Source organism: Neophocaena asiaeorientalis, unplaced genomic scaffold, assembly GCF_003031525.2.
Source record: "Neophocaena asiaeorientalis asiaeorientalis breed wild unplaced genomic scaffold, Neophocaena_asiaeorientalis_V1.1 scaffold404, whole genome shotgun sequence".
Lineage (NCBI taxonomy): Eukaryota > Metazoa > Chordata > Mammalia > Artiodactyla > Phocoenidae > Neophocaena > Neophocaena asiaeorientalis.
In genome coordinates this window covers 768967-794858 of record NW_020172589.1, presented here as the reverse complement: position 1 = coordinate 794858, position 25892 = coordinate 768967, and the positions used below count along the sequence as shown (strand labels likewise).

The 25892-nt window shown below is 44.8% G+C and overlaps 1 protein-coding gene across 2 annotated transcripts in view; it reads left to right on the top strand.

Moving 5' to 3' along the window:
- ABLIM3 (actin binding LIM protein family member 3) overlaps nucleotides 1-25418 on the top strand; it is a 144062-nt gene extending 118644 nt beyond the window's left edge. For both annotated transcript variants that reach the window (XM_024738249.1, XM_024738248.1), the window contains 7 exons: nucleotides 13177-13324; nucleotides 14562-14591; nucleotides 15146-15204; nucleotides 17174-17234; nucleotides 17937-17944; nucleotides 18483-18563; nucleotides 23307-25418. In XM_024738249.1, the coding sequence (XP_024594017.1) occupies nucleotides 13177-13324; nucleotides 14562-14591; nucleotides 15146-15204; nucleotides 17174-17234; nucleotides 17937-17944; nucleotides 18483-18563; nucleotides 23307-23420 (501 nt within the window). In that variant the 3' untranslated portion in view covers nucleotides 23421-25418. The remainder of the gene's footprint in view (nucleotides 1-13176; nucleotides 13325-14561; nucleotides 14592-15145; nucleotides 15205-17173; nucleotides 17235-17936; nucleotides 17945-18482; nucleotides 18564-23306) is intronic.
- Nucleotides 25419-25892: the final 474 nt, after the last annotated feature.

The window sequence follows — 25892 nt, the reverse complement described above, 5'->3', positions numbered from 1 at the left end:
TGCATTGGCCTCATGCTCAAGCAGGTTCTTCTCACGTTGTGGTCAGTGGATGCCAGTGACTTGTGCATCACTGCTGGGGATGGAAGGTGGTGCAGCTGCTGAGAAAGAGTTTGTGGTCCCGCAAAAAGTTACCACATAGAACTACCACAGAAACTGTCGACTGAAAAAAACAAACAAACCGCACAACCCAGAAGTTGAGAACTATGTTTTATTCAGCAGACATACTGAGGACCTCAGCCCAGGAGACAGCCTCTCAGATAGCTCTGAGAGAGTGTTCCAAAGAGGTAAGGGAGGAGCCAGGAATATGTAGGAGTTTTTGCAAAAATAAAATCAGCAAGTCGAACATCACAAGATTGCTGCTAATTAATGAAAAAACAGACATCTACAGTTAATGAAGTCAGTGCTTTTCTATGTATGGGAAGATGCAAGGCCCTTGGCTCATTGAAATCATTCCTTTAATGTGCACCTCAACTATCTAGGACCAGTATCCTGTTTTTTGCATTCTGAATCCCCTCAGGCTGCACCACTGGTGGTGGCTGCAGAGGCTGATGGCTTCATGGCTTGTTTACTGATATGGCAGGTGACAGTCTTTGCTCGCAGTGCTTCCTCTTGGCCATAAATTCAACCAATATTTGGGAGGCATTTCATGACTAATTTTGTCCCTCAGGGCTAGGAAGGCTCATCCCTTGATCACGTGAAGATTCTGTTGCTAGGCCACTCAATGTGCTGATTTGTTGTGGATTAGACCCTGTTGATAATCTAAAATTCTCTGGATCACCTGTCGTATTAGTCTGTTGTGATCCAGGAAATGTTTTCCCTCGTTGCTTCTTCCCAGATCTAGAATTGCACTATTACAATTATTCTATGTAGAGTTATGTACATGATCAACTAACTCGAGACATCATTAATTTTGCTGGAGGCTTGGTTACACTTTGCTAATGTAAGAGATAACAATCTCATAAAACAGACAGGACATAAGTAACACAGCTAGTAACATTAATAAACGGATACGGCAGCAGAGAGAGGCACAAGGCATAAATAATTTGCAAATGCCAAGAGAGAACAAACTAAAACAGTGATTAGTATAACTAGTTGTAATCTGGTCAAAATAAGCCATCAAGTCCACAGGGGAGCCAACTGGAGAAGCCAAATTCTGGAGGAATCAGGTAGAGAGAAAAAGATAAATGTTTCATCTTCGTTTACAAAGGTATACTTTATCAACTTGTTGAAGGTCATATTTAGCGTAAGAGGAAAGGTTTTCTGGAAAACAGAGATTAAAAACCAGTATATTTCAGAAAAAAGTCATAAAATTATAAGTCATGTTCATCAATTCATTCAGTCCATGTAATTAATTCCTGTTCATCTAGATGAAGTTGTCAGGTTTTCCATTAGTCTTTTAAAATTTCTTACCCAGTTCAGGAGTAAGATCTAAAAGTTATCAAAAACTTGTATTTATCAAAAGTGCTTTTTATGGATCTTCACTAAGATCTTCATATATAAAAGCATCAGAGTAAAACAATGATTGTGTATAAACAACAAGACTTAAAATGGCATGGTTAAAGATCTGATTGATTATAATGTAATTGACAAGAAACTTGGATATTTCTGTGACATACAACATCCTAAGATAACACCTAGAATTATGACTGATAACCTTATACCAGGACATACCAGATTTTTAGGAATTCCATATAAATTTTGGAATATCTGTATTAATGACATTTACCCATACAATATAACCTAAGAAGGTTTATCTCCAATCACTTGACAGTGCTTCTCAAGTAATTTAACATATCAAATTAGCCTAATTAGCTTAACGTTTCTCTCTGAGATGTCGCAGGGTTTCTTTGAAGCATCCCAGAGTTATCTGGAAGTCAAAAGAACTTCAGTTAGAATTTGTTATTTGGGAAGTTTTGTCAAAAATATCAAAAAGGTTTCAAAACACTTGGTCAAATAGGATCATAGGTCACTGTGAAACAATACTTATTCACTTAAAGTGACAAAAGATTTTGGGCTTCCCTGGTGGCGCAGTGGTTCAGAGTCTGCCTGCCGATGCAGGGGACACAGGTTCGTGCCCCGGTCCGGGAAGATCCCACATGCCGTGGGGCGGCTGGGCCCGTGAGCCATGGCCGCTGAGCCTGCGCGTCTGGAGCCTGTGCTCCGCAACAGGAGAGGCCACAACAGTGAGAGGCCCGCATACCGAGAGAAAAAAAAAAAAGATTTCAAAAACAAAGATGACTTACAAAATCTGTTTTCAAAAGCAGTATTTCAAGATAACTTTGTTCTCTTAACAGAGGAACCAAATCCAGTCTTGCACCAGCCTACTTTTAATAGTAATATCCACTTACCTAATTAAATTTAATCCAATCCCAGCCTGACCATGTACAAAACTCCTTTTCAGGGCTCCCTTTTTACAAACCTTCCACAACTTTCTCTGTTCCTGTTAGTCTGTCCCTTATTTTTCCATCCAGAAACAACCAGCTCTAGGACAAAATCATTCTTTCCACTTAACAAAATGCACTTCCATTCTTCATACCTTCTTTTGCTGAAAAAAACACACCCTACTTTCCTTGCATACTGAAATGTTTCCCTTATTATCTTTAGTAGCTTTAATTACATATTATAATTTTAACCCTTAAAAACGTTAATCTCTAGTGAAAACTGACAAGTAGCAAGTAATTGTGAACTGTTTGTCATACCAGCATTCCTGATTGGCATATCACTTAACCTCTAGAAACATACATCTTCTCATAGCATAATTTCTTTCCTCAATGTGGTACAAGAGTTGTGTCTAGTGAACCCAAACATCTTTAGTTTCCTTCTTGTAAGGAGACAAAAGTAGGTAAATTTAGACCTGTTTAGCAAGTAATGTTTGAGTATTTTATCTTATTTGAAGTGACCTGGATAGTCAGTGGATTCCCATTACTTAAATTAATTTAGCAAGGGCTGAGGAATCAGGATGGCAGAGGAACAGGACATGGAGCTCACCTCTTCCCACAGATACATCAAAAATACATCTACAAGTGGAACAATTCACACAGAAAATCTAAACACTGGCCTCAGACTTCTGAAAGGGCAAGAAAACCTCCACATAACCAGATAAGACAAAAGAAGAAGAAAGACAGAAAGGAATCACGACAGGACCTGCGCCCCAGGGAGGGAGCTGTGAAAGAGGAAAGGCTCCCACACCCTGGGAGGTTCCCTCATCGTGGGGAGATCAGCCTGGACGGGGGGGAGCGTCAGAGCCTCGGACGAGAGTGCAGCAACCAGTCTGTGGAAGGCAAAATGGACAGTGACCTGCACAGGTGGTCAGTACTGCCGCCCTGTGCTCCCCAGCCTGAGGCCCTCGTCCACCGCACGGGCAGGGGCTGGGTGCTGAAGCCTGGGCTTTGGAGGTCAGACCCAGGGAGAGGACCAGGATTGGCTATGCGGAGAGCGCCTGAAGAGGGTGGAGTGTGGCAACTGAGGGCGCACTCGGAAGAAGCCTGGGACCACTATGGAGGCAAGGTACCGTTGTTGGGGGGCATGCAAGGAGAGGGGTGGGACCACCATAGGAGCTTCTTTCCCTGTGCGCACGTTCTCAGGCAACAGGACACCACCTACGTGAGCTCTAGGGGTGGGCGCGAGCCACCACTGCCATCGTGGCTCCAGAGGCAGGCACGGGCAGCCGCCATCGATAAGAGAGCCGTGAGCAGCCACCAAGTGCTGCCCCTGCTATCGGGAGTGTGTGGGCCACTGCCACCATTAAGAGACCCATGAGCAGGTACCAATCACTGCACCCAATGTCCGGGGAGCACGTACAGGCCATGAGCAAGCTCCAGTCACTGTCCCTGCTGTCCTGGGAGTGTGCGGGCCACTGCTGCTACTAAGAGATCTGGGAGCAGGTGCCAGTCCCACCCGCACCATCCAGAGAGTACGCACAGGCAGCGAGCAGCCACCAGTCATGGTCCCTGCTGTCCCCGGGAGTGCGTGGGCCATCACTGCTGCTAAGAGACACAGGAGCAGACAACAATCTCTGCCCCTACTGGCCTGGGGGCACATGGGCCCACTGCCGCTGCTGGGAGACCCGCAAGTAGGCGCCAATTGCTGCTCCTGCCATACCAGGAGTGTGCACAGGCTGCCACACATCCACACACCATTTGAAAGGAATAATGGCCAACACACACTAAGGAAAGAGGCAGAAAGCATCCAAACTAAAAGCATCTCAATTCCGGACAAGATGGCGGAGTAGAAGGACTTGAGCTCACCTCCTCTCACAAAAACACCAAAATCACAACTAACTGCTGAACAACCATTGACAAAAAAGATTGGAACCTACCAAAAAAGGTATTTTACACCCAAAGAGAAAGACGAGGCCACAATGAGATGGTAGGAGGGGCGCTTCTGCGATATAATCAAATCCCATGCCTGCCGGGTGGGTGACCTACAGACTGGAAAATAATTGTATTGCAGAGGTTCTCCCACAGGAGTGAGAGTTCTGAGCCCAACGTCAGGGTCCCCACCCTGAGGGTCTGGCATTGGGAGGAGGAGCCCCCAGAGCATTTGGCTTTGAAAGCCAGCAGTTCTTGATTGCAGGAGCTCCACGGACAAGGGGAAGCAGATCCCACTCTTGGAGGGACCCAGCACAAAGCAGTGACTCCACAGGAGCCTGGACTAGACCTACCTGCGGATCTTGAAGGGTCTCCAGGGAAGGTGGAGGTCAGCTGTGGCTCACTGTGGGGGCAGGGACAGTGGCGGCAAAGGCCCCAGGGAAACTGATTGGCATGAGTTCTCAGGGAGGGCACAATTTTGGCACTGAGACCTGGCCCCACCCAACAGCCTGTAGGCTCCAGTTCTGGAACACCTCAGGCTAAACAACAACAAGCAGGGCGGGGGACACAGCCCCACCAATCAACAGACAGGCTGCCTAAAGCTGTACTGAGCTCACAGCCACCTCTAAACATACGCCTTGACATGGCCCTGCCCACCAGAGAGACAGGACCCAGATCCACCCACCAGTGGGCAGGCACCAGTTCCTCCCACCAGGAAGCCTGCACAAGCCCCTGGACCAACCTCACCCGACAGGGGGCAGACACCAGAAGCAAGAGGAAATACAATCCTGCAGCATGTGGAAAGGAGACCACAAACACAGAAATTTAGAAAAAGTGAGATGGCAGAGAAATACATTCCAGACGAAGGAACAAGATAAAAACCCAGAAGACAACAAAGTGAAGTGGAGATAGGCAATCTACCTGAAAAAGAATTCAGAGTAATGCTAGTAAAGATGATCCAATATCTCGGAAAAAGAAAGGAGGCACAGACTGAGAATACAAGAAATGTTTAAAAAAGAGCTAGAAGATCTAAAGAACAAAGAAACAGAGATGAACAATACAATAACTGAAATGAAAAACATACAAGAAGGAATGAGAAGCAGAATAAACAAGGCAGAAGAATGAATAAGTGGAAGAGAGAGTGGTGGAAGTCATTGCTGTGGAACAGAATAAAGAAAAAAGAATGAAAAGAAATGAGGATAGTCTCAGACACCTCTGGGACAACATTAAATGCACAAACATTCACATTATAGGGGTCCCAGAGGGGAAGAGAGAGAGAAAGTGCCTGAGAAAATACTGGAAGAGATTATCACTGAAAACTTCCCTAACATGGGGAAGGAAACACTCAATGAAGTCCAGGAAATGCAGAGAGTCCCATACAGGATAAACTCAAGGAGGAACACGCCAAGACACATATTAATCAAACTGACAAAAGTTAAAGACAAAGAGAAAATAGAAAAAACAACAAGGGAAAAGCAACAAATAACATACAAGGGAATCCCCATAAGGTTAACAGCTGATTTTTCAGCAGAAACTCTGATTTAAAGTGATGAAAGGGGAAACCTATAACCAAATTACTCTACCCAGCAAGGCTCCCATTCAGATTCGATGGAGAAATCAAAAGCTTTACAGAGAAGCAAAAGCTAAGAGAATTCAGCACCATGAAACCAGCTTTACAACAAATGCTAAAGGAACTTCTCTAGGCAGAAAAGAAGAGGCCACAACTAGAAACAAGCAACTTATGAATGGGAAAACTCACCAATAAAGGCAAACATACACTAAAGGTAGGAAATCAGCCACACACAAATATGATATCAAAACCAGCAATCTTGAGGAGAGTACAATTGCAGGATATTGGAAATTCATTTCAAATTAAGAGACCAGCCACTTAAAAAATCTTGTATATGTATATAGACTGCTACATCAAAACCTCATGGGAGCTGCAAACCAAAAATCTACAATAGATATACAAATAAAAATTGAAAAGGAATCCAAACACAACACTAAAGAGAGTCATCAAATCACAAAAGGGAACAAGAGGAAGGGAAGAAAAAAGACCTACAAAAACAAACCCAAAAGAAGCCACATAGCACAGACAGATCAGCTCAGTGCTTTGTGACCACCTAGAGGGGTGGGATAGGGAGGGTGGGAGGGAAACGCAAGAGGGAGGAGATATGGGGATATATGTATATGTATAGCTGATTCACTTTGGTATAAAGCAGAAACTAACACACAGTTGTAAAAAAAATTATACTCCAATAAAGATGTTAAAAAAAAATACCCAAAACAATTAACAAAATGGCAGTAAGAGCATACATATCGATAGTTACCTTAAATGTAAATGGATTAAATGCTCCAGCCAAAAGACACAGGCTGGCTGAACTGATACAAAAACAAGACCCACATATATACGTCTACAAGAGACCCACTTCAGACCTCAGGACACATATAGACTGAAAGTGAGGGGATGGAAAAAGGTATTCCATGCAAATAGAAATCAAAAGAGAGCGGAAGTCATGATACTCAGACAACATAGACTTTAAAATAAAGACTACTGCAAGAGACAAAGAAGTATGCTACATAATGATCAATGAATCAATCCAAGAGGAAGATATAATAACTGAAAATATATATGCACCCAACATAGGAGCACTTAAATATATAAGGCAGATGCTAACAGGCATAAAAGGAGAAATTGACAGTAACAAAATAATAGTGAGGGATTTTAACACTCCACTTACATCAATGGACAGCTCATCCAGACAGAAAATCAGTAAGGAAACACAGCCTTAAATGACACACTACACCAGATGGACTTAACTGATATTTATAGAACATTCCATCCAAAACAGCAGAGTATACATTCTTCTCAAGTGCACATGGAACATTCTCCAGGACAGATCATATCCTGGGCCAGAAATCAAGCCTCAGTAAATTTAAGAAAACTGAAATCATATCAAGCATCTTTTCTGACTACAACACTATGAGACTAGAAATCAATTACAGGAAAAAATCCTGTAAAAAACACAAACACGTGGAATAATGAACATGAAAACAAAAATAAACAAGTGGAACCTAATTAAACTTAAAAGCTTTTGCACAGCAAAGGAAACCATAAACAAAATGAAAAGACAACCCACACAATGGAAGAAAATATTTGCAAATCAAGTGGCTGATAAGGGATTAATCTCCAAAATATACAAACAGCTCATGCAGTTCTATATCAAAAAAACAAACAATGCAATCAAAATATGGGCAGAAGATCTAAATATACATTTCTCCAAAGAAGACATACAGATGGCCAAAAAGCACATGAAAAGATGCTCAACATCACTAATTATCAGAGAAATGCAAATCAAAACCACCACGAGGCATCACCTCACACCAGTCAGAATGGCCATCATAAAAAAGTCTACAAACAGGGCTTCATAAATTGGTACAACTGTTATGGAGAACAGTATGGAGGTTCCTTAAAAAACTAAAAATAGAACTACCATATGATCCAGCAGTCCCAATCCTGGGTATATATACAGAGAAAACCATAATTCGAAAAGATACATGCACCCCAATCTTCATTGCAGCACTATTTACAATACCCAAGACATGGAAGCAACCTAAATGTCCATCTACAGAGGAATGGATAAAGAAGACGTGGTACCTATCTACAATGGAATATTAGCCATAAAAAAATGTAATAATGCCATTTGCAGCAACATGGATGGACCTAGAGATTATCATACTAAGTGAAGTAAGTCAGAGAAATACAAATACCATATGATATCACTTATATGTGGAACCCAAAAAAATGATACAAATGAACTTATTTACCAAAGAGAAACAGACTCACAGCCTTTGAAAATAAACTTAGGTTACCAAAGGGGAAACGTGGTGGCGGGGGGGAGGGATAAATGAGGAGTTTGGGATTAACATATACACAGTATTATATATAAAACAGATAATCAACAACGACCTACTGTATAGCACAGGGAATCTACTCAATATTTTATAATAACCTCTTGAGAAAAGAATCTGAAAAAGAACAGATATATGTATAGGTATAACTGAATCATTTAGCTGTATACTTGAAACTAACAACATTGTAAATCACCTATACTCCAATATAAAATAAAAATTAAAAATAAATAGGAAAAACTCTAAAGTTTTAAGTTACCAAAAATCTGGAGAAACTGTTTTAAATCCATATACCCAAAGCATAATTATTCCTAAAGGGTTCACCTGAAAACTCTTATTTTCCTTTATAATTTATGAAAATATCATCATACTAAGTTAATTTTTTTGCTGACAAACTCTGCAACAGAAATAACATGAACTTATTAACCTTCAGTGAACCTTGGTACACTGAAGGTGTACCAAGTAAAAGATGTCTGTATTGACTGATTAAACCAGCAAGCTGAAGCTAGCTTTAATACCAGATATTAATTTAATATTGAATATTTCCTAGATACATGAACCTGAAATTCATTCTGGCCAGTTTCTTTCATGTTTAGAAGTATTTAATTTGTAAGCACTTACTTTTAAGTCAATTAAACGGAACTCTTTTATAAATTTAATTTTAACAGTATTTTCCGGAGGTAGAGACATCTCATATGTATAATATGTACACAGACATATAAACAGACCTAACTAGAGATCTCAGAGCTTCACCTTAAAAACTTAGTTATGAATCAGGTATTACAGTATAAACTTACTAGTTTATAAGTAACAGTTGGAATAAGTTAAACTTGCTTGCTCAGATGACTAAGGCTTTGCTATTTGTGGAAAAGACTTTTAAGATTTGTATTTATACTTGATAAACCCTTAAGGAGGCTATGAATTAGATTTGGGGTGAGGGAGCCTTTCCAGCAGTTTGAGTTTAAAAGGACTTTTTTGCTTTTTTTTTTTCCTCCTTGGTTTCAGGTTTTACCTGATTGAGCTAATTAGGCTCAGTCTCAGATCAATGTGGGCTGTATTTACATTTCTTATTTGCAGAGATTTGCAAAACAAAGACAGATGCTTTTAATTCTCAAAAAAACTGGTCTGCTGCCTAAATGATATTAAAAGATTGATTTGCCCAACTGTACTTTGTTTAATTTGCTTTTTTATATCAGTGAGAAGATTTCTGACTAAGCCAAAATTCAAGAGTTCTATGTTCTAGAATTTTAGGGTTTAATTTATCATGCTTTCAAAAGCTTGCATAAGGCATTCAACAAAGGTCCTTTTTCTGAGTGCACAGGTGAGACCCAGAGCAAAATCTGTATTATTATTTTTATTAGCCCCTGAATATTGCTCCCAGTTTTTACATTATATTATACAGGCTCAGGTAACCCTACTGGTTTCCTTTTGTATGTTTAATAATATTTCCTGAGGGGCAGATTCATACGGCCTGTCTTATGAAGGATTCCCCAGTAAAACATGTATATCACACAATATAATTAAACAAAAGAGAAATAACCATCTTATATAAAGCCCGTTTAGGTATACCAATTTTTATAAACTTTCGTCTCAATTCTATCAACTTTTATACCTTTACCTTTATCTTCCATTAGGACCCAATCATCAAGCCTTGGTCTTTCAAGGAGTCCTAGAAGCTTTCCTTTCTTTTTATCCTCTGACTCTTTTATCTATTTTTAATAAAAGGCTCTGGGGTCCCCAGTGAGGGGTTGAGCCAAGGGACTCAGGCCCTTTTGTCAATCTTTTACTTGATTAATCGGCCTGTCGCCCCAAGTAATTTTTGGCCAGGTATCTCAGTGTAATTTACTTCCAGCCATTTAAATATGTATGTATATTTTAAAATATTTATTTATTTTGCCTGCGCTGGGTTTTAGTTGTGGCACGTGGGCTTCTTAGTTGCAGCACACGGACTCTTAGTTGTGGCATGCATGTGGGATCTAGTTCCCCAACCAGGGATCGAACCTGGGCCCCCTGCATTGGGAACACGGAGTCTTACCCACTGGACCACCAGGGAAGTCCCTAAATATACATATTTTTTAAGTGGGGTAAATAGAGTGGACTTGTTTGGGGCCCTTTAATGTTGGGGACCTATAGGGGGCCCCTTTGTTCCATCCAGCCTTACGTGATGTTCTATCAAACCTTTGTTTTAATCCCATTAACATCCATATTACTTATCCCATTTTTAAATAATCATCTAAAGATTTCTTTATCCTTTTGGGATAAGTCCCTTTAAAATTTCCACCTTTTTGGGAAGAAGTCTCTAAACTTTCTCTTCAGTTTACTTCCCTGTTAATCAACCTAATTAACATGAATTATCCTAATGTTTTTATTAGCATCTGTAAGACTCACTGAGGGGAAGCAGAGACCACAAATAAGGCTTCCCAAACCAGTTTTTTGTTGTTGTTGTTTTCAATTAAGGCAGTTCTTAGGTTAGCCGAATATATGTTTTCCACCTTCTAAGTTTTCTTCTTATAAGTACCAGTAACACAGCTCTTTTAAAATTTACCAATTTAGAAGTTTCTCCAATATAAAGGATCCATCATGTGGCCATTAGTAAGATGTATCTTATTGATGCAAACCAGTAAGACACCAGAGAAGTCCCCACAACAGAGTGTGAAGATGTAGCCTTCACAAAATCTAGAAAGTTTACTCCCCAAAATAGCCTAAGAAAGTAAAGGGCTTCATTGCACAGGCCGATGCAAGGAAGGTTAAGAGGGCAAAAGCCCCTGAGAGTTGGCACAGTCAGACAAAAGACTGCTCAGAATCCCAGTCTATTCGGTTGGCTGCCGAATTGTATACCATATGTGTACCTTCCAGGTGGCAAAGACCAAGTAATCAAAACACAGAAACAGACATATACACATACATACACACAAAATGCCTAAGAAAATCAGGTAGAACATTTACATCTCAAAGACACAGGGAGAGAAATGCAAGTTCCCCCTAGAAGGGCTTTTGTTTCTTTAAGGTCAGAATTCTGAAAAGATGTTTTATCAAGCAGGCTTTCTCTAACTTAACTGTGTATGCAATAGAAGAGCCTCATCTTAGTCATTTTCAGGGCGAGATTTCCTTTAATTCCCAATTAAGTAAGTACTTGTAAGTATATGTGTTGTACATATATGTCTGGCTGGGGTATTAGTTAGAAGCTGGCAATCTGTCGTTCCTTTTTCTTTTTGTTTTGAAAGCTTTGTTCCCCATTCTAGAGTCAGTTTGTGGAGATAAAATCGCTAGTGATGATCGTGTGGTGAGCCAATGTGCTGTTGTGAGCTTAACTCCTCTAGATTTTACCCTAGATTCATTTTAGCCCTTTTATGAGTCTTGGTTTCTCCCTTCAGTAGCCTACAACCACCATGGGTACTCGGATTATGGAGTGGCCAGCTCTTACGCATGTCCCTGGCAGGCAAGTGTTTAATTGAAAAAGTGGGTTTCCCTTTAGGGACAGCTACACAGTATGAGGACTTGCCTCTACCACTCCCACAAGTTTGTGTTCAGGGACACTGAACAGCCTGAGGAAGCTGTTGCCAGCCAGGAGGTGATGTTCCTTCTGAGCTGAAAGCTCTCATGAGATACCTTCACTTTTATTTTGACAAACTCTATTAAAGTAGCCAATTCAAGGAAAAACGACAGGCCCGTTTTCCACCTAATTACCCAGTCCAACCTTATTCAGTGTCTTTCAACTGAGCATAACCCAGGTACCTCTTCTTGAAACTAAGTTTCAAGGATAACCTACTACTCTTCCAGTGAGGAGTTTAACATCACTGAATAAAACTTAGGATCATCAGCCAATAACAGGGGATCTGAGAATCAGGAGAGACTCACCCAAATTCATCTGGACTCTCTGAGGTGGCAGATGGGCCCAAGAATCCTCTGCTGGTACCCAGGTTCTGGACCCTTGGAGAGTTCAGGCAAAGGAGAAAAGTCTGCTCTGGGTCCCTTTGTAGCTGTCAAAACTGTTGACTGCATAACCTAAAAGTTGAGAATTATGTTTTATTCAGCAGACATACTAAGGACCTAAGCCCGGGAGACAGCCTCTCAGATAGCTCTGAGGGACAGTTCTGAAGAGGTAAGGGAGGAACCAGGATATAAAGGAATTTTTGCAAAAACAAAACAAAACAAAACAAAGCAGATAGTCAAACGTCTGTCAAAAGATTCTAATTAAAGAAAAAAACAGACATCTTACGTTAATGAATTTAGCCCTTTTCTGTGTATGGGAAGATGCACTGAAATCATTCCTTTGATATGCACCTTAACTATCTAGGCCCAGTATCCTGCTTTACTCCATTCTGAATCCTCTCAGGGTATACTGTTGGTGGTGGCTGCAGAGGTTGATGGCTGGGTGGATGCAACATCCTTTGTTTACTGACCCATGTTAGGTGACGTTCTCTGTTCACAGACCCATCAGTTCCACTCCTAGGTATATACCCAGAAGAACTGAAAACTGGTACTCAAACGAATACATGTACACGCAGGTTCCTAGCAGTACTACTCACAAGAGCCGAAAGACAGAAGCAGCCCAAATGTCCTTCAACTCATAAACAAAATGTGGCATATCCATATGACAGACTATTATTCAGCTATAAAAGGGAATGAAGCGCTAATACATGCTACAATGTGTATGAACCTTGACAACATTATGCTTAGTGAAAGAAGCCACACACACAAAAGCCCGCATATTGTATATGGGCTCTGGTATGTACCACCAGCGCCCCACCCTGACCACAGGACTACTTGTGGAAGAGAAATGAAGTCCCACAAAGGAAAATATGGGTGCTGCAAGGAAAGAGAGACACTGAAAAGGCAAAAAGTGCCAGAGGTTCACTATAGAGAATCTGGTCCCTCAGCCTTTCCTAAGCCTGTTCCATCTCAGTGTTCTTTGCTTCCTTCTAACTTCATCTTGTTCCTCCCCCACCCCCAGCTCCAGAGTGGAATTGGCCGACTAATTCTGAAGGAAGAGATGAAGGCCCGGTCCAGTTCCTACGCGGATCCCTGGACCCCACCCCGGAGCTCCACCAGCAGCCGAGAGGCCCTGCACACAGCTGGCTATGATATGTCCCTAAATGGCTGTAAGCACTGCACTGTAACCTGCCGGGGTGGGGGCACTCTCTTCCCCATCAGTTCTTTCATTAGTGAATCTAACCTTCTATGGCCTCACCAGGGTCTAGAATACAGACTAAATAAGACCATGCTCCGTCCTGAGCAGTCACTTCTGCTTCTTTGGGTCATCTGAAGCCATGACTTCCAATCAGTTTCCATGTAAAGAAAAAACTCTTCTAATAGTCTGAAGATAAAACGGGATGCCTCTTGAGGTAGCAAGCCTCCCATCACTGGAGGTATACAAGCAGATGCTTGGTTCAAGCACTTTGCCCTGAGAGTCTTTCACTGTAAGCTCCTGCCTGTTCCTGGACTCACACATCCTCTTCCTGCCTCCTCTCTTACTTACCCCTGTGGGATTCAGTCCTGCCAAGAAATCCTATCTCAGGTCAATACTTGATGGATAATAAAAGGTACCATTTATTGCAATCCTGTGTGCTGGGCATTTATAGATACATTATCACCCTTGGTCCTCACAAAGACCAAATGTAGAGGGATTATTATCACCCACTTTATAGATGAGAGACCTGAGGTTAACCCTCTTGCCCAAGGTCAGAAAGCCAGTAAGTGACTGAGCCAGGATCAGGCCCAGCATAGAGTGACTTCAAGGCCATAAGCTTTTCCCTCTTTGCTGTACTGCACCTTGATTCTAGGTGAGCTCAAAGATGACAGTGGTGGTGGTGGTGATGATGATAAAGCCAGTTTTATTGAGGGTTTGCATCTGTCAGGCACTGTGCTAAGCACCTTACTATACTGTGTCCTACATTCTTCACAATAACCCTATAAAGGAGACACTATCCCTCCCATTTTACAGATAAGAAAACAAAGCATGATTTACTTATCTGAAATTGGGAATCTACTAATGGCCAAGCCAGGATGAACTGATAGGCTGTTTCCCTGTTTCACCACTGAGAGGCACTGTTTTCAACCCCTGGCTCTGTACACTGCACCAGTGCTGCTCAAAATTCAGCTCCATTCAATGGCATCTGTGCAACAAATATCACAGAGCACCTGCACTGTGCCAGGTGCTGGGCTACAAGCTGGGTGGGGGAGGGAGGATCAGGTGCAGGTGCAACAGTTAGAAACTGACCAGTGGGAAAGGAGGTACTGAAGGAGGGCCCTCCTCCCCGCCGGCCAGGGTGGCCCAGGTATGGGAGCCATTTCTGTCTGTCTCCATGAACGCTGATCTCTGGCTTCCCTCTCTTGCAGCCCCTCGGTCCCACTACCTGGCTGACAGCGGTATGTTCTGCCTGCCCTTCCTTCAGCCCATCATGTTCTGTGAGGGCCAGAGCTGAGTCAGCGGCAGGTCCCCCTTAGTTTGATGACCATACAACGTGGATGTCCCAGCACAGTCCCCATCTGAAATAGTCCACCCCATGTGTTTGTCAGACAGTGGGTCTTAATCTTTGGTCCTAGAACCAGTGTTGCCATGCTCAACAGCTCCCAGAGAGAAAGAAAGAGCACACACCTCTTCCACCCACGTGGGAGCCTGCCTGTCTGAGTTCCAGCTCGACCCCAATTCCAGGACACATGGGTCCATCATAGGAGGATAGATGTGTGCAGGTTAACACCAGAAGACTGTGAGTGGGTACTTGGGGTGGGCCTAGAATTCTGCCAGGGTGAGGCACCCCTAAGACTGTTAGTTGTAAGCCTGGAGAGCAGTGGAAGGAGCTGGTGGTCCCTGTCTGTCCCCCTTCCCACAAGTAACATTGGCCATTTGTAGCCAGATGACCTCAGGGAGAGGAAACCCTGGCTTGGGGCCCCTGGTAATTGTCTTGGCTCCTTCTTTTCAGACCCCCTCATCTCCAAATCTGCCTCCCTGCCTGCCTACAGAAGAAACGGGCTGCACAGGGTAAGAGAGGCTGTTCCAGGGACATTATCCCCAAGAGGTTCACAATTCCTGTGTTAGCTCAGGAGTGATGACTTACGGGTGAAACCTGGACAGGAGGCCTTGGGGCTAGAGGTGCATTAACAAAAGAGCCCCCTGTGAGAGGGGCTGGGAGCACCTAGTATCTATGGCACAATTACTCCATGCTGAGCACTTTACAAGCACTCACTCATTATAACCCTGCAAGGTAGTTACTATTTTTAATAACTCTATTTTGTGGATGAAGATGGAGGCACAGAGGGGCTCAGTGACCTGCTTGAGCTCTCATTCCTAGTAAGTGCTGAGCCAGGATTCGAGCCTGGGCCAGCTGCCCCTGACAGCCCACACCTGACTGCTGGGTTCCACTCACCCGTTGTGGCTTGGAGCCTTCTGAGCTCTTAGATGTCTTGCGGCGTAAAACCTTCTTGGAAGCTGTGAGGTGGTTTAAGGACTAAAAAGGGGATGAAAAATATGTCTTGTTGGCAAAAGGAGAGGCTCTGTGAATAGACAAGTGATGGGGGAAAGGGGAAGGACACTAAGATAGACATTTATTTACTGAGCACCTACTAAGTGTCAGGCACTGTTCTGAGTGCTGGAAGTCCTGCAGTGAATAAATTCGCTGCTCCTGTGGAGCTCACATTTGAGCTGGGGAGACAGACAACCAATAAGTGCATGTGTGACTTGAAGTCAGCAGTCATAAGTGCTCAGATGGAAGACAAAGCAAGCAGGCAAAGAGAGAGAAGGTCAGAGAGTGAATTTAAACAAAGGCCTGAGTGCAGGGAGGGACCTCACCTCTCCAAGACTAGCAAGAGCCACCCTAATAGAGGGAAGCACAGTGTCAGAGTCCCTGGGTGGGGAGGATGTGTGGCTGGGATGGAGTGAGCGTGGAGATGAAGCCAGACGGAGATGTCATTAGGGCCCTGTGTGCTGGTAAGGACTCAGAAGGGTTCCGGTAGGTGTGCTGCACCATCCAACTCAGATTTTTTTTTTTTTGCGGTACGCGGGCCTCTTACTGTCGTGGCCTCTCCCGTCGCGGAGCACAGGCTCTGGACGCGCAGGCTCAGCGGCCATGGCTCACGGGCCCAGCCGCTCCACGGCATGTGGGATCTTCCTAGACCGGGGCACGAACCCGTGTCCCCTGAATCATGTGGTTGAGGCGGACTCAACCACTGCGCCACCAGGGAAGCCCCCAACTCAGATTTTTAATGGGATCCCTCCTGTGTAGAGAAGAGACTGCAGAGGGACAAAAGTGGTGGACTTGTTAAGAGACAATTTTAGGGTTAAGCACACAAAAGGGATCAGAGGTCCGTAGTAGAGCCACGGCTGGTGTTGGGTCCCCACCCACTCCAAGCGGGGAAGAGACAGACCCTGTCCTCAGCACGCCCAAAGCCTAGACATTTGTTCATGAACAGACAGATGTTTATTGAAAGCCTTTTATGTATGCCAGGCACTGCTCTGAGGGCTCAGAATACCTCAGTGACCGAACTAAACAAAGACCCCTGGCCTTGGAGCTTATATTCTTATAGGGAGAAATAGAAAGCAAGCAGTAAATAGTACACAAGTCACCTTATACACAATGTAGAAGGTAGTAAGTGCTATGGGAAAAGAGGGGGAAATTGAGCAGGATGAGGGAGGTTGGGAGTTGGGGAAGGGGTGATTTGCAATTTTAGATAGAGTTGTCAGGGCAGATCTCAGAAAAAATGATATTTGAGTAATGAAAGAAAGCATGAGCTGTAATTCACTAATAAATGAATATTTACTGAGTGCCTACTACGTGCCAGGCCTAGGCACTAGGCATATGGCAGTGAAGTAAATCACTCCACCTTGAGACCGAGGCTTCTGAGAGGGCCCCGTGTCCCACCAGCCCCAGTGCATTTTCTGGAGATGGGTGAGTACTTCAGGGAGGCAGAGGTGAGCGTGCCTCAGGCCAGCCCTGGTTCTGTCTCCCCTGCAGACACCCAGCGCAGACCTATTCCATTACGACAGCATGAACGCTGTCAACTGGGGCATGCGAGGTGAGTGCCGGCGTCTCCTGGGACTTCACAGGGTCCTCATTATAATGCACTGCTCATAATAGCCCGTTTGACAAACGATTCTCGTCCCACGCTGGGCTCTGTGCAAACCCCGAGTTCCCTTTCACTTCCCATTCCCTCCCTTTTCCCCTGCTCTTCTCTCATCCTCTCAAGTCCCTGGCCTTGGGTGATCTCCAGGCCATCTGTCCCATCTGGATTCCCAGAGCCGTCACAGAGTGCTTGCTGTTCTCCCAGGACTGCTGAGCTAGAGTTGCCTGCCAGCCCCGGGTGGAGGGAAATACTCAGAGCCAAATGCACATTCTTCCAAGAAAAAATTCCATGAGCCTCATGCTCTCTTCCAGTGATGCTCTCCCACTAGCCTCTTCCAGCTCCTACAAGCAGGCTCAGGCAGGAAGGCAGGCCCACATCAAACCCTGGAGGATTCCCCCCAGAAGATGAAGGATCTCACCCATGTGCTTCATGGGCCCAGACTCTTCTTATTTCTATTCTAAATATCTCAAACGTCATTTTCCCCCTAAAAACCTATCTCTGGATCAGCCCAACCCCTTTCTCCATTGTGTTCAAACCATCCTTGATTTGGGATGAATTCAATGAGGACAGTGTCTCTATGACAGAGGCCAGTGTAGTGATGCAGAGCAAAGACTGATGGTTTCTACTTTGTGTGTGTCTCTTTTCTCTCTACAGAGTACAAGGTAAAGATACACAGACCCTGGGGGTCTCCGGGACCCTGCATGTTGCTACACTGGGGACCAGCAGGAAGATGACAGCACTGTCTATGCAGGGAAGGGAACATCGATAAATAACCCCAAGGGTCCTCTCAAGACTAGCATTTCAAGTGCCTCCTTGGCCCAGTTTCCCTGAATCCTGCCCTACATCTCTTGCCTCCTGAAACCAGACAGTTCCCCTGGGCCTCGGAGACTCTCTAGAGGCTTGCCAATCACAGATATGAGACATTTACACTCAGGAGCCCTTGTGCTCACATTAAGGCCAAATGCAACCAAGCTCATCCCTGGCAGTATTCAAGGACTCCAGGGCCTTGCCTTTTGGGAGAAGGTGCCTTGAGGCTGCCAGGAAACCCGAAAAAGGACATACTCAGCCCTTCCTCCAGACTTTAATCTCTGGCTCTTTCTGGACAGAGGAGGGAGCCCCAGCCAGACACAAAATATGTCTGAAGGGACAAGCCCACCACCCTCACCCAACCTACAAATATCCTCCCTCCTCTCTTCTTAGATCTACCCTTATGAACTGCTCCTGGTGACCACAAGAGGGAGAAACCGACTGCCCAAGGATGTGGATCGGACGCGTTTAGAGGTATGTGTAGAAAACTGAGCAGGTGCCCTTGGGTTTGAAGTGATTCCAGAAATTGCCTGGTCTAACCCAGCTTGGGAGGAGCAGGCAGAATGAATGCCGTAAAGGTCACACAGCTGGTTAAAAAAGCGGAGACTCCAACCTGGTTTCCTTAGCCCAAGACTGTTCCCTGCTGTTCTATGCAGCCTCCTCAATTCAGTTAGCATCTGTGGTGCACAGCTACAGCATGTCTCCAAGTGGGGCTGATGCTTCTGCAGACGTAAGAGAAGAGCTAGATTTGGTTCCTGCCCTCCAAGAGCCTGCAGTCTGTCCGATAAGAAGAAACACAGCACTGGTGTTATGCAGGATTGTATAGAAAACCAGTGCCTGTGACAGGGAAGGATGGGGGACAGCTCTGTGCAGAGGGTAAACATATAAGCAAGTCTCAAGCAAGACCCCCTAGGTTCCAACCCTGATGCTGCCATGCCCAACTGGACAGCTTGGCCACATGACAACCTCTCCAAACCGTAGTTTTCTCCTCTGTAAAATGGGGTGACTGTCATGCTTCCCTCAGGTTGCCAAATGACATACATGAGACAATACACATAGAGCCCTTCACACAGAATCTGGCAGTGTACTGAGTAGAAAATTCTTCATAAGTGTTTCATTGCTGTTACTCAGAGAAGACCACTAAAGCTGGATGGGGTGACACAGGCTTCCAGGAAGAGGAAGGATTTGGATGGACTTTTGGAGGTGGGCAGGTTTAGATGGATGGAGAGGCAGGAGAGCAACATGAGCAGTGGGAACAGCATAAATAAGGCGCAGACATGGCCTGACCATGGCACTGGGCTCTCAAGCCATCCAGTCCACTTGGCATGGAGTCCCGGTCCCTGGTTACCTTAGTTCCAGGAGCACACGCTGCCCTTTTCACCCCAGTGCCTCTCCCTGGAACACCCTTTCCATCTTGCCAGCCTCCTCACTCATCAGGGCCCCATTCTAGTGATGCCTGTGCCCCAAAGCCTCCCCTAAGCCTTCTTCAGCATGTGTCGCTAACCTCTTCCTCCAGCCTCCCCAGCCCTGTGTCCAGAGCACAGATCCAATACCTTTCTTTCTCCTTTGCATCAGATCATCAAGCCATCCATTTCCTCTGCCTGGACTAGGGGAGGTGTCAGGAGATGTCTGTGGAATTGAATCCAGGCTTGTAAGAGAGGAGGCTCAGCACTTCTTGGGACCACCCCTGACCTGACGGCTGATGAATTTGCCCAGAGTAGAGGGTTGGAGCTGCAGGAGGGAGATGTGAGTGGGTCAGGAAGCTCTGTGAGTCCTTTCAGCTCTAGCATGCTGGGGTAGCAGGGAAGGAAGCAGATGATTCTCCCCACAGGGCTTCGTTTCACAGTCTAGCAGTGAGTGTCTGCCGGTGCTGAAGGGGACAGCTCCGACGGCAGCTCACTGGAGCCAGCACTTAGGGGTGGAAATGTTCACGAACCTGGTTCGTAATGGACGACCAACTGCTCTCCTACATCCTCCAGGACACCCAGAAGCTCAGACCAGGAAAACGCAACCTTCTCTAAGCATCAGAATCACTTAGGGAGCTTTTTAAAAATACCCATACAGGGCCCCATCTGAGTCCAATTAAATCACAATCTGGGGAAGGAGCTCAGGCATCAGTATTTTTCAGAGGCTCCCAGGGATGTCTAATATATAGCCTGAGCTGAGACCACTGGGCTAGAGACACTGTCCTAGCTGTCTGCAGCAGTTCAGGAAGGGCACGGAAGAAGGAAACCCCTGACTCTCTCCTCAAGGAGCTCGGAGTATAGATACTTGTTCACTCAATAAATATTTATTGTAACCTATTATATACACCAGGTACTGTTCTAGGTGCCTACAACATATCAGTGAACAAAACAAGGACCCCTGCCCTCTTGGGGCTGACGTTCTCATGTGAGGAAACAGACAGTAAATGACACAAGTAATAAATAAAGGATAGAGTATGTTGGGAAGTAACCGGGCTGAGGGAAAGGGTAAGAGGAGAACAGAGTGAGGGGGGTTGGGAGTTGGAGGGGTGAGTTGCAGTTTTCAATGGGGTGGTCAGAGTAGATCTCATTGAAAACATGACATCTGAGCAAAGACTTCAAGTAGGTGAGGGAGTTAGCCATGCTTATATAGGAAGGAAGAGCATTCTGGGCCAAGGGAACAGCCGCTGCCAAGGCCCTGATGCAGGAGTGAGTCTGGTGTGTTGGAGGACGGCAGGAGGTGAGTGTGGCTGGGGCCACGTGAGCCCAGAAGAGAGGATGAGGAGATGAAATCAAAGGAAACAGAGACCAGGCCATGCTATGTGACAGACACATGAAGAGATCACTGCACTAATGAGAGTGCCGGTGACTGAGTGCCAGCCACTGTGCCAGGCATGTGACCCGCATCATCTCAGTCACCCTCACAATATCCGTGAGGTAGGTACTGGGATGCTGCCACTCTCAGAAGAGGACATTGAGGCTCAGTGAGGTTACCATGTCCAAGGTCACACGCTCCTATCTGCCTGGCTGTAAAGCCTATGCACTTAACCTTTATGCTTTAAAATCTGCGGTGAATGTCAAATGGACAGGGCTGCCATTGTGTGCTCTGAGAACTCAGAGGAGAAAGGAGGCTCCACGTGGCCCTTAACAGGAGGAGAGAAGAAAAGCCTCAGACTCCTTCAGTGTGTCCTACAGTGTTTACTTGAATAGTTTAGTCTGCCATTCCTTTAAATTGAGTCTTATTTAAAAAAAAAATTTTTTTAAACACAGTGGAGAAAGCCAGCTAGAGAATCAGTAGTAACCATCACTCTAACAAACAACAACAAAAAGAACAAATGAGACCGTTCCCCTCAGTCTTTACTATGGAAGGAGCAGAGAATGCTCTCATATCCACATATTTTTCAGCACTCGAGCGCAAGTAGAACAGATTTGGGCGAGTCAATAGCATGAACAAAAGAAGAGGGGCACTGTCTAGACTGGTGGAGTCTAACAACCAAATGTGATGTGTGGATGCTGTCTGAATCCTTATTCAAACAAACCAACTATAAAAAAAAAACACTTTGAGACAATTAGGGGAATTTTATTATAGACAGGTATTAGGTAATTCTGTGGAATTACTGTCATTTTTTCCTTGCCCATGCTGTTGTGGTTATGTAAGAAAATAGCCAGTATGTTTTGAGATGCAAACCGCTGTATGTAGGAGTGAACAGTGTCTAAGGTTTGCTTTAAGACACTTCAGCAAAGGAAACAGATGAAGCAAATGTGGTAAAACTCTTTGAATCTCGATGATGGGCATGGGTGTGCGTTTTCTCTCTTTTGTGTATTTTTGAAATTTTTCATAAAAGAAAGACATATTTATGAAATTCTTAATGGGATTGACCAAGAGGGGCAGTGAGAGTATACTGCATTTGGAATCAGAAGCCCTGGACTTTGGTCTCAGCTCTGCTATTTACCTAGCTAGTCTCCTCTCCTCCCTCCCTCTTGGGCAAGTCATTTTAATTCTCTGACTTTTGCTTTTCTCATCTTTCAGTTGGGTAGAAATTATTCCTGGTTTTCAGAAGAAAATCAGGTCAGAAGAATTAAAGGAGAAAAATGAGGGTGAATGTACATTTATGAACTACTGAGCATAATACAAACGCAATACAAGGAATTGGTGGTGGTGTTAAATATTAAGTACTAAAAAGTCAACTCAGAGTCATCGGCAGCCAATGATATCTAACAAAAGTATCAAAGTTACTTTTACCTAAAGTTCTGGAAATGTGGCGAAAACATTAATTCACAGGGACAATAGGCCAGAGAATTGTCTAATTGTTACGTGGCTGTATACATGATTCTCATTCAATCTCCCTCGATACTCAATTAGCTAATATAATTGCTACCAACAGCAAGTGAATGCAGGAAGTTTACAGGCAGGATATATACCATCTATTTCTATCTTTAAAGATAACTGTAAATTTTATTTTGAAAAATAAAATTTCAGACCTCCAGAAAAGTTGCAAGAATTGTAAAATGAGTATCCATCTACCCTTCACCTAAATGTACCAATTTTCCACATTTTGCCACATTTTAAGTGCCATATATTTCTAACTCTAAAAGCTTAGGATAATGTATCAACTTTCAAGGCTGATGGGAAGGGGCAGGACAGAGGGCAGGCAGAAAGGGGTTAAAAAACCTGCCAAGGCATGCAGAACAATGTTTCATTATATGGCATACTTGTTTTCAAATAAGAAAGAGATGAAAGGACATTTCAGCGAGTGGGGGTTGGAGAAATCTGGACAGTAACTTTTTTTCATTGACTGGCCTAAGGAACAACGTTCCAGATCATTTGTAAACTAATGAGTAAGAGGAAATACGCCCTAAAATCTTGGGCATGCCTCCTTTTTCTTCCAAAGCAAAGAGCGATAACATTAATCCATACACACTCCTGGACACAATGCAGGGAGCAGGGACTGCAGAAAGGGGAGGTCAACTGGGATGCATCGAGAGGCACTTAGGTGAAGCAGAAGTCCCACCTGAGTCCTGGGTGGGGGAGGCCTTTCCAGCCAGACCAGCTACAGAGGTCCCTCCCAGGAAACAACCACTCACACATTGATCCATTCAACAGATATTCATCATACACCTTCCATGGGTCAGACACTGCCAGGCACAGTGTGCCCAGAGGAAATGCACAGGAACCACTCCTGCCTCCACCTGCCCCCAGCCTGCACCTCACATCCTCAAGCTGTTCCCTCTGTCTCCTCCCACCTCCTTGCAGCGCCACCTGTCCCAGGAAGAGTTCTACCAAGTCTTCGGCATGACCATCTCCGAGTTTGACCGGCTGGCCCTCTGGAAGAGGAATGAACTGAAGAAGCAAGCCCGGCTGTTCTAGGCAGAAGCTCTATAAATATATATGCATTTATATAAAGATATATGTAAAGTCTCTATACTGAAGCTCGGTATAATCCTCTCGTGTAATGGGACACACTGCCTGCCATGAGACTTGCTTTTCTGTATCGTCAGGCAAGCCCACATCTTCAAGATATTTTTATGCTCCTTCCTTTCTCTTTTCTAAGTGCAATGGGATTTGGGAAGGGATTCGTGGGGACTCCCATCCTTTTACTGGGAAGCCTTTTTATACTGAAACATCTCTCCTGACTTGAGTCCCCTAAGGTCCAACTCTCTTTGCTAAAGGAGGTGCCTGAAGGAGTCTCTCTTCTCTCTGCTTCTCGGCTCTTTTCCCCAGTCTCCAGGGAGGATGCTGCAGTTTTCATACCTTATTGGCCCCAGAGGGGCCCTCTCATGGGAGGATCCACAGCATTCTCCCCAAGTCACTGAGCACCTTTGAGAGCTCTGAAGAATTTTCTCATCACCCCGACTAGGACCTCAATGCTGTCTGGGGGTGATGCAGCTAGAAATGTGGGTTTCATGTCTACTCGTTACAGAAGTAAACAAGTGGATAGGGCCCTGGCCTCTCCTCTCCTCTTCAATCCTCCTCCTATCCTTGATCCTCACCTCTCTCTAGTCCAAATCTACGCCTCATGGTAGGAAAAGAAAAAGCACTTCCCTTCCCTGCACTATTACTTCCAATGGCCCCCTGCCTGGCCCCTATGTGGAGAACCAGAGGGAGGGAGCGGGAGCTGGAAGCAGGAGACAGAGCAGGGCACCCGTTAGCACTGGAGCTGCAGGACCTCTTGGGACCCTCCCTCATTGCTCCCAGAACCTCCTGACCCTTCCGCCTTTGGAGGAGAGGCCCATTATTGAAGCTTGTATTTTTCAGCCTTACTACAATCTATGTGCCTGACAACTCACCACAGGGCTAATGTTCCCACCACAGCTCCAACCGAACAACTAGACAGACAACCTCTAACACTCCCCACCCAAAGGTAATATAGGCCATGTCCTATAGAAAGTTTCCTGGCCTATGTCTTCTGGTCCCTGGGCTGGCAGAGCAACCCAACCAGACCCCCACCAGTCCTCGGCTTGCCTTGCAAAGTCGGCCATGGTTCATGGGGGAAACTTTTGAAGAATGACTACTTATGAGATTCCAAAATGGAGCAGTGGCCAACACCACTCATGGTCATACTGATTTCCCCAGTGGCTGCCTTTCCTGCCTCCTTGGCTTCTGGAACAGGGGTGAAAGCTTAACCTTCTCCCCACCCCAAACCTGCAACCACGAGTTGGTGATATCTGGTGGGGTCTGTTCCTTCCTAGAGATGGCTGGAGTCAGACCACTGAGGTCGTGGAGGAAGAATGAAGAAGTAGAGATGGCAGTTATCACTCTCAAGAGGTTATGTGTGGTGGCAAATGTAGAACTGACTTCAACTCAACAAGCCCTCACTGAGCACCTGCTGTATACTGAGCACCTGCTGTATACTGAGCACTGGATGGGGGAGGGAGACGGAAATACTGGGATGAGCAACATGGGGCCCGACTTCAGGGGCATGCCTACTAACAATGGGTACCGTAAGGCAGGTACTCAAACATGATGGATGTGAGGCAGAAAGTGATAGGAGACAGCACGAGAAAATGTGACATTACTAAGAAGGCATATGCAGCTGGTGCAGACCAAGGAAAGCTTTCTGGAAGAGACTGCATTTGAGCGGAGTTCAGGAAGGATCTTTGTAAACTGGGAGGAGACTGTAACTTGAAATAGGATGATAGGGCCATAAGGGAGGTCTAATATGCTCTCATTTAAAATGTCAGCCCTCTCTGCATCTTTTCTTTTTGGCCAATGTCTTTCAACTGTCCTGACCCCTTTGGAAATGTCCCCAGCCAGACACATTCATTGAAACTGCCTCATTATCACTGGTTGAGAACTTGGCGAGATTGAAGGGCTTTTGTTATTGTTGGATTTTTTTTTCCCATAAATGCACATAATTTCAACCCAGACTCGTGTCCTTCTGTTGTTTCTAGTGTGAGTGAAGATGAGTGACGTGGGCAGAGACTGAACCATGCACATTTTTCAAAATAAAAGTGTCAGAGAGCAGCCCTCCCTTGGCCTCAGTTTCTCCTTCTGTAATAAAGTTTGACCAGGTAAGCATTACCCAGATTGTTTCCTGCAGAACACAGGGTCCTGCAGGATGGAAGAGGATGTTCCAATAACAAATAAGGTTTGATGATCAGAAAATAATAATAAGACCCAGGTGAGCTGGCGACTTCCAAGAGGTAGTGAACCTGGAGGTGGGGAGGCATGGTGAGTGTCAGAGTACTCATGGTCAGTAAACCACCCAGCCTCTGCATTTGACCTCATCTGATTCAGTGTTGCAGTTATTTGACAAACAAGAGGAGGGAGATCAAGAGTAGAAGGACATGGAACTCACCTCCCCCCCACACACACATCAAAAATACATCTAAATGTGGA